Here is a 9,718-nt window from a genome sequence, read left to right as displayed (position 1 = left end):
TAACATAATACATACTGAAGGTTATTCTCTCACTTGGGAATTATTGCTTTGGACAGACATCTCAATGAATTATTGACCCAGTATTCCAGGAATGTCAGGAGGAGGAGGGAAAGACATTCTGACATCAATTCTGTGGGGAAATATTGAAGGCATTTCTTGTTTTTTTATAACTTGTGTAATGACTTTGAAAATTCAATCAAAATATTCTTATATTGTAATTAACCTATTCAAAAGAATTACGAATCTTATTTTTGTTCCATAAGTGTACTTCTTAAAAGGTTGGAACAATAACATAAACAGCAGTTAATTCACGATTCTGTTGATATTTATGTTATAAGCACAAAATATTCACTACTTATGCAAAATACTTTTCTATTCAAATAAAATTAACATTACAATAACTTTTTATTGACTTTTAGGATATCAGATTATCTTAAACAATAAATTTAAAGGAAAAACTATTGGTGTTGTGCACTTCAAAAATATAGTAAGGATGGATAAATAGTATGAAGTTATTAAATTAATCTAATTTTGGTTAAAATAATAGCATGGCTCCGTATGTTTTTTTGGGGACAAGCATCAAAATATTTAATTTTTTAAAAAACTTTTCACACAATTATAGAACTTATCTATTGCCACCATTAGTTAAAGAAAGATACTATTAAGTAGCCATCCTATATAAACTTAATTCTCTTTTCATTTGTAAACATCAAGACATTAAGTAAAAAAAAAAAAAAATTGGGGTGACTATATTGGTTCAGTAACACCATTGAAGTCCAAATGTGGCCTTTTTGTAGGAAATTTTTATTTTAAAGGTATTTATAGAATTCTTTTGTGATAACTTATGTTAATTTCTGTCACTAAAACTAAACTGCAAATTTATTCTAAAATTTTTACTGTGAATTAAATTTAAACTTAATTTTTGCTAAAACTTAAAATTTAGATCTGCATTATGCTCCCACCTTATGAAAACTGCAAAATGACTTAATGAGAAATACCTTCTTAAAAATGTAATTTTTATTGATTACCTTGATTACAAATACCTCTCATTTTTATTTTTTTCTGATCCTTTAGAAATTCAGGATATTGAAGTTGTATTAATAGTTAAAAATATAGGGAGAAAAAAAACCCTTCAAACATGACAATTGACTTCAATTAATAAACTCTAAAAATCCATTAGAAGTTTTATTATTCTAGTTGTGTGATGTTTACAAATTTTAATAAAAGAGTTAATAGAAAAACACTGCCCATTTTATAAATTTTTTTAAAAAAAAAGTCCTAATTTAATCCAGCTGTAAAACATTTTTTGAATTAACCCACAGAGGAACAAACTTTACTTTGTTTATAAAATTTAAATGCATCTAATAGGTGCCTAGATGCAAGTCTAACTTACTTAACATAAAACCATAGTAATGCACTAAAATGAAATTTATTAATAATTTACACTCCCTACCTTTCATGTATGCTTCTAATTTATATTAGAAATTTGAAAATAGTAGTAAATTTTTTTTTGCATTTGGGTAGCTTACAAAATTTTAATCTTTGTGGTTTCTCATACTAATGTGCAATAAAAATTAAATAACTATAAGGTCAAGAATATTAACCATTATTAGGTATAATTATCAGCTAATTTAAGCAAATATTTCAATTATGTCTGCAGAGATTTAACAAAAATAAAAAATACAAATAAGTAAACCAGTAATAAATATCTATACACAAAACAATACCGGGAATACTTTTCCTACTTCAATTTTTATAATTAATTTAGTCTAACAATTTTAACATTAAAATTAAATAAACGTGATTGAATAGGAAACTTTGTATTATGCAAGTTTCCTTCAGAAAAAAAAAGAGAATGCATAAGTAGAACTTAAAAATTTAAAAGATTACAAAAAATAAATAAAATCATTACAACTCTCAAATATGAAAAAAGGCACAATAGCTATAATTTAAATTATTGCAAATAATTTTTTCATTTTTAATTTTTTAGTCCTATGTTAACTAGTTCTAAGCTCAAAACTGCATTAATATCTTCAAAAATAAACATGTTCTTGACATGCAATTTTTTTGTAATGGGAAATACAAACTAACTCATAAGTTGACACACACTTTTTAAAGAAATTTTCTTATTTAATATAAGAATATTTATAATTAGTTTAAGAAAATCAGTTAAACACATTTTTACATTAACTATAAAGTTGCATCAATTAATTAATCATACTCTGACTAGGGAGTTTATTTCATTACAAGGAGTAGTTAACTATTTAGAATGACGTCCAGTGATATTTTCTGGAAGGCTTCATATAATATGCAGCAATAAATAAATAAAAAAAAATTACTTCACATACACAGTTCAAATAAAATAAAAAACAAACAAATGTATGATGCAATAATTAGGCCCCATTCTCAAAAACTCAGAAGAGGAAAGAGTATGCTACACAATTCTTCAAAGGAAAAGGAATTATTTTTAAAATAAAAGCTTCATTAGCTGAAACTGTCTTTTGAACAACATAATACAGAAAACAGAATAAACATTTGACACATAGAACTTGTTAGTAGATAAACACGAGGTTATTTTGTTAATTAACAGTATACAAATACATTTTTTACTAAGTAAATTTGATATTTTAAAAGAGAACAAATATAAATAAACCATGAATAACTCTTCTACTCTACCACACTTGTGAAAAGAAAGTACATAAATTTTTTTTTGATTATATATATTTAAACAGATCTTCCAAATTCTCATAAAATGTTTGGAACAAATATTAGTACTTAAAGTAATTTTTAGCAGAAGAAAAATAAATATAAAACAAAATAGAAATACAGTAGGATAAAAATAAGACAAATCAAATCTATAGTTACATATTCAACTGAAACTTTAATCAAATGTTTTAAGAAAAATTTAAGAGCTTTTAAAAAATATCAATATTTTGAATACTTTAGCTAAATACATAACAAGTTGTTTAGATTATCTTTCAAAACAATTAAACTCTTAAGTGACAATTCTGAACTCAGTTGGAAAGGAAATTAACTATTTGTTTTCTTAATTTATACGTTATATTTCCCTCATGATATACAAAGAAGAAATACTGCTCCATGGGGAAATTTGTACACATGATACATACAGAATTAAAAGAACATACATTTTCAATCTGTAGAAGATCATTACTCAAAACAAAAATTACATAAGACAATTTTATCGAAATTTTACTAATTACAGCAACAAAAGCTTTCAATGGAAATAAATTTTTTGAGATATTTTTACTGAAATGTAAGAAAACTGAATATTTTCAAGAAAAAGACTTTCTGATAAGACATTTTTAACAAACAATAACACCATAAAGTAATCACATAACATATTATAATAAGTCAAAACAAAAAAATTCATTCTAGTAAATATACAATATGAATTAAACAAAGTTGACACTAATTTTTTATAACTTAGCACATTTTCAACAGAATCAAAGCTTTATGATACTTTCAATTAATTAGAGTTTATAAATGAATTTCTTCCAGATTAAAATGATATATAGTTTGACTTTTACTAAACTCAAAAACTCTTAATAGATGTGTGTAAAACACTTTTTAGTTAGAAAACTACTTTCTTAAAGAAAAGGAAGTTTAATCTCTAGCTTTTCTTCCAGTGAGATGAATATACAATATGATTAAAATTATTTATTTAATGAAGAAAAATTGTATAGTTTAAAATTATTTTTCAAAAGAACAATGAAAGAAAATTCAAAATGCTAAAAGGTAAAAAATTTCTGAAAATATTTAAGGCAACCAGGAGCAATGCATGCTGTAAACTTAAAAGCCTCAATTGAATGTATTTATATAATTATATTATTGTAGCTATTTTTTAATGAAAGAAATTAAAAATGATGGATGAATACGTCAAGACAATTCCAAAGCATAATCTCCCAATAGCTAATGAAGGTTATTGCAATTCAACACATAAATCTTTAAATACAGTCTATGGTTAAGTTTAATAGTTTAAAATGGGAAAAATTTAAGAATGAAAATTACATTTGTTATTTACATTACAAGGCACATTCTAAGTAGTTATAAAAAAAAATATCACACTCCCTATAAAACATAAAATAGAAACACTTACCAATCAATACATAGAAAAAAAAAGGAAATCAACTAATCTCTATTCAAAAAAGCATATGGGGAAAACAATTTTATTTTTCCAAAATTCAAACAACATAATCATAATTGAATACGTAACAGTACTCAATGCATATATAAACTTGAAAAAAAATTACTGACAGTAAAAATGAGTATTTGAATTCATATTGGAAACTACCAAATAAAAATATAAATATATGGCAACAATATCCACTTCAATGCAGAAAATTAAAAAAAAAATCAAAACTTAATTAATCAAAAGAAAACAAATCTTAAGGGCACTACATGTTTATTTTTTCGGCACATTCAACAAACTTCTATAATAAATAAATATAAACTTTGGTACTAGTAATAAACTTTAATCAAAGTCTCAATTCCTGAAAAATATTAACTTTTTAAGTTTTACTTCAAACAAAAGTATTAACACTAAATTATGAAGTATTTTAAGTTGTACCATTGGAAACAGATGAAGTTTCTTTTGAAATAGATTCAGTTTTATTGGTTCCATTGCTTAACCTATTTGATTGCTTATCTCTTGGCTGCTTTGGTAATGGATGTGATCCGCCATTTTTTAGCACTTTTTTATCATCACCATTCACACATGGTTCAGTAGCACTTTGAAGAGAATTATTTTGTGACCTATCTGATGAAGCTTGTGTAGATAATTCTGAAAAGCCTGAGGCTCTGTAGTCCTCAGTGCCATTGTTGTTGTCCCCTACATAACGCTGCTTTTTCTTCTTCCTTCTTCTACGATTGCGCGAACTTTCAAGAGATGATATGCTTTCTAAAAATAAGAAATTGAGTTATAAAGAAATACAAAAATAAAATAATTATAAAGTTATTATAATTTATATATGAATAATAATTTTATTCAAAGAATAAATATTATTAAGAAGCCCACTCATTAAGAATGGCTTACTATTTAATACAATTTATTGGTAATTTATTAAAACAATTTATATTATGTTAAAGAAACATAATTTATTGGCTCTATCTATTGTTGATAAGTAATACCCTGAAAACATATTTATTAAGCATGTTTACTCTTCCAATGTATTTGCAGTCAATTAATAAATTTGATTCAAGGTTGCTCATATAAGGTATAGTATGGAAATTTTAGAGTGCTCAAAAGTAGGGATGTGCTGCTTGATTATAATAATTTCTTTTATTTTAAAAATATTGATCTAGGATAAAAAATCAGTCTTGTAAGTGGTTAATAATTGTTACTCTAGTGATTCAGAAAATCTGAAAAACGAGGTACCAAGAATCCTATACAATTCCTAGATTCCAGATAGTCGGATCATTACTGTATAAAAAAATGAGCATAAGCAAGTGGAAAAGTAACATGTTAAATATTGCTTATAATTTCTTTATTATTTTGGAAATACACATTTAAAAATAACAGTTCAGAAAAAAGAAAATTTTATATCTATTGCATAATGTATATTTAAAATTTTTTTTTTATTAAAACTGATGCCGCTTTGAGCAGTCTAAACATAATTGCACAAAATTTTCAGGATAATTTTAGAATATCATTTGACAAAATATTAGCTGGTGTAGATATTAATTTCAGAAAATTATTTTATGAAAAGTGTAATTAGAATCATATGGACGAAACACCTTTTCTAACAAACAAAAGTATAATTTATAATCCAATCAAGTGGTTCCAGATAGTTTACGTATCAGCGGCACCCCATGTCTGTGTGTGATTTCTAATTCTATTTCCATGTTTGCTTTGCCCTTTCATTCTTACCACATTATTTTGAAGCATTCTGCATGTATACTAAAATATAATAATAATTTATATTTTAAACTAGAAAAAGTATAAACGTTGAAAATTATGCCCAAAATTATCCCAATATATTTGCTATCATAGTGTGGTTTAGAAATACTGACAATAATAATCTCAGGAATGCAAACAGTGATAAAATCACTCGTACAAGCTGTTTTTGACAGCTTACTGTAGGGGTGCTCAACCTGCGGCCCGCCAACCCTCGATGTGCGGCCTGCGGCCGCAATCTGAACAAAAAATTAAATATTTGTTTTTGAAAAATAATAAAAAACATTCGGTAATTTAAATTTACACTTTTAAGTTTTTGACGCACCCAATCTCAATCAATGTAGTTTTTCGATGGTTAATGCTACGGATTTAAGCATAGTTTTAAAAATCCCAATATTTTGAATACATCATTATTACGATTTACAAATTTTAATTACCACTTTTGACGCTTTTCATATGTGCCGATTCCAATGACTTTTCGGTAGTTATTGCTACCCATTTTCAAGTAGTTCCTGAAATAGCGATTTTTGAAAGTTATGAAACGCTTTATTTGTGCAAACTTCATGGAAAATCTAAATGACTTTAGATCCTTTCTTCAACAGTTATTGCTGCACATTTCTGCCCGGTTTTTAAAACTTCGATATTTTAGCACGATATTATTACGAATCGCGAGTAAAGAATCGCTCATTTAGATAACCATTTTTTGACATGGCTTTTGTAACGATTTTATCGCAAATCAAATTATTTTTCAATCGTTATTTTAGAAATTATTGCTACACATTTCTAAAAGGTTTTGAAAGTACCGATATTTTTTATACGCTATTGCGACATTTTAATTTCAAATCCCGCATTTAAATGACATAAAATTTTGATGGACTTTATTTACTCCAATTTCATCTGAAATATAAAAGTATTTTGGTTAATGTTTTAGTAGTTATTACGTTTTCCCCGTGATTTAAAAAAATTATCAGGTTGGCCACTCAAAACAGATTTCAAATTTCCCTGATTTTTCCAGGTCTTTCAGGTAAAAATCTTAAAATTTCCTGGCTTGTGTGTTTTTCCTTTTTTCTTATAAAGTGTAGGATGTGTACAAGAAAAGTGTCTGTATTATAAAATATCTTATTCAAAATATCATTTTTTTAAACATATCTTGAAAAAAAAATTATTTTCTTACAAGATATTTTTTCATGTTCTGGTACAACATTAATTTTTAAAAAATTAAGACATGGAGAAAATAATATATTTAGCTTGCAGAATATATTGTTTTTATTGAATAATTTTAATTGTTTTTAATTGAATTTAATGTGTTACTTTCAGTAGTATTTGCTCAAAGTGTACCGACAAAATCTGAATAGCCAATAAAACCTTGGATAAGTATTGTTTAATATATTTTCATTAAGGAAAAGAAAACCGTTTCAGGTGATTATATATCAATAATTTTTAATAATTACAGTGGCTCCCAAAAGTGCTCACTCACTTATAACTTAGATTGAAATAGGTAATAAAAATTCAATAATTAATATGAATATTTCACAATGGGTATTTGATAATAAGATGTATAATCTATTCTTAGCAAAACTGCACGGAATATTTTAAAAACAAAGCAAAAGTTAATTTTTTAATCAAATAGTAACAAAAATGTTACCCCTCGAAAGTCAATGGACATTTAAATGTTTTGGATTTCAGAATTAAAGTTATCGTCAATTGCTTTTTTTATTTAATTATTTTTCATTAAATTTTTCATTTCTTTATTAGCAATTTAGTATCAAACCTATAATAGCATAATTATATTTTAATTTTTGCTTATTAACTCCGTAATATTTTATTTTATCATTTAAAAATGACTTGTAGTCGTAATAAAATTGTCTTCATAAGAGGTAAATCAGTAATGAATATGTTAAATTAGTTTACTGTATTTAATTGAACTGTGCAATATGTGATAAAATGCTTAAAAGAAGGACTTCAAATCAGAGATTAAAATTATAAATTTTGTGGAAAAATTCATAAATTTGCAATTGAGTGTTGTAAAAGTTTCTGTAAAAATTTTAAAAAAATATTCTGCACGAATTTCACCTGACAAAAAAAAACTAGTTACACGTATTTTCAACCTTTAAAAGCTATTGTAGATGCTAAAGGAAACTCCACTAAATGTTAATTTAACGAAAAATTAGATTACTAATAGACTGAGTTTTTTCTTTAAAAGTGTATGATGACTTCTGTGGGATAAAGTTTTTGCCCCTTTTTGATGATTGATTCCTTAAAAATAAACTTTTCCTTTGTTTTTAAAATATTTCATATTGTCATTTAAAATATTTCAGATTTGTTAAGATCAGAACATATTTTTTATCATTAAATATACATTCTGAAACATTCATTTTAATTAATGGATAGTCTTATTTCATTGAAAGTCATAAGTGTATCAACACTTTTGTGAATCACTGTAATTACAATTCAATATAAAGCTGTACTGTATACTGCATTATACTGTATTTCATCTTACCAGTGCTTTTTATAAAATTCACTGATCATATTTTCCTTAAACCAATATCTCAAGTCAAATTTTTAAATAATGGTATTTTGAAATAGCATTTTTATTTTAAGAGATTCAGTATAAAAAAATAAATGTGAGAAATGTAAAATCGTCTAATTTTTAGTTTGATACTCTATAGAAGAAAAAAAATAGATAAAATTCCTTAAAATTTATACTTTTTTGATTTTTTTTCTTATTTGAAATTAAAACATTTAAAGAATTCCAATCTAAACACACAGTTTCTTAGTTTAGCATAGTTAATTGTTTTTGTTTGAACAACTGGAATCTTGTACAGTGCAGAACTAAAACACTAAGTTTCGTTTTCCTTCTCCTGACTAAACACATATGAATAAAAAAAATTATATTTTATGCATATACATCATTTAATATGTTTCCTATATATTCCTTAGTCATTGTCAGCTTTTTTAGGTAAAAAGAGGAATAGTTTTGAAATATCATCTCTGGAATGCAAGCAACACTTACTAACTTTCGATATTGTGATAACTATACAATTCGAATTTTGAATAAAAAAACTAATATTTACCAACAAAACCATAAAATTTGATATTAATATATAGATAGTTCTAAAAAAAACTTTTTTCAAAATAAAAATATACTATAAAAGGTTAAAATGAAATAGAAAAAATTAGCATTAATGCAAGAATTGTAACAATTTGTCGACAAAGATTGCTGTTAGTGACGGGGGGAAATGCGTGATTGGTTGGTTTGCTGAGAAAAAATTATTTACAGATTTCTTTGAATAAGAGTTGAAAAGCTTTCAGAAAAAGAGTGCAATATAAAATCTATTATTATTAAATTATAACCAACTAATTTTTAGAGAATTTAATAAAGTTAAAAATACAAAAACATTTTGTCAAAATAGAAAAAAATTACCACTCTCAATTGCGAACAAACTTGAATCATTGTGTGAACACGGACAGAATTTAAAAACCGAATCCTAACCCCGTCTTTCACATCCACCATAATCTTTGCCTTTCCTAAATTGCACAGTCTGCATAGAGATCAAAGGTTTCTACATTTGCATGGGAGAATTTTATGTTGTATTCTAGTTTAACAGGGTTATAATGGAGCAAATTTTGATGAAAGCAAAGTAAGTTGATGATATTTTAACTGTTTGGAGATACATTTCCGTCTAAAAAATGTGGGTATAATGGATGAAACAATTTAAATTAAGAAAATTAGCAAATAATTTAAATTAGTGAAATTAAAAAAATATATAAGAAAAAATTTCCAGCTTTTCTTTAAAATTTCCA

At 25.3% G+C, this 9,718-nt stretch overlaps 1 protein-coding gene across 1 annotated transcript in view; it reads right to left on the bottom strand.

Annotated features, from left to right (window-relative positions):
- Positions 1 to 4,168: 4,168 nt before the first annotated feature.
- LOC107450999 (RNA-binding protein FXR1) overlaps positions 4,169 to 9,718 on the bottom strand; it is a gene marked incomplete at its 5' end in the record, with an annotated part of 61,246 nt that continues 55,696 nt past the window's right edge. Inside the window, 1 exon segment of the mRNA XM_043041103.2 lies at positions 4,169 to 4,918. Within this exon segment, the coding sequence (XP_042897037.2) occupies positions 4,578 to 4,918 (341 nt within the window).

Source organism: Parasteatoda tepidariorum, chromosome X1 (genome assembly GCF_043381705.1).
Source record: "Parasteatoda tepidariorum isolate YZ-2023 chromosome X1, CAS_Ptep_4.0, whole genome shotgun sequence".
Lineage (NCBI taxonomy): Eukaryota > Metazoa > Arthropoda > Arachnida > Araneae > Theridiidae > Parasteatoda > Parasteatoda tepidariorum.
Note: the sequence above shows the minus strand (reverse complement) of the source record. Positions and strands in the feature narration are given on the sequence as shown.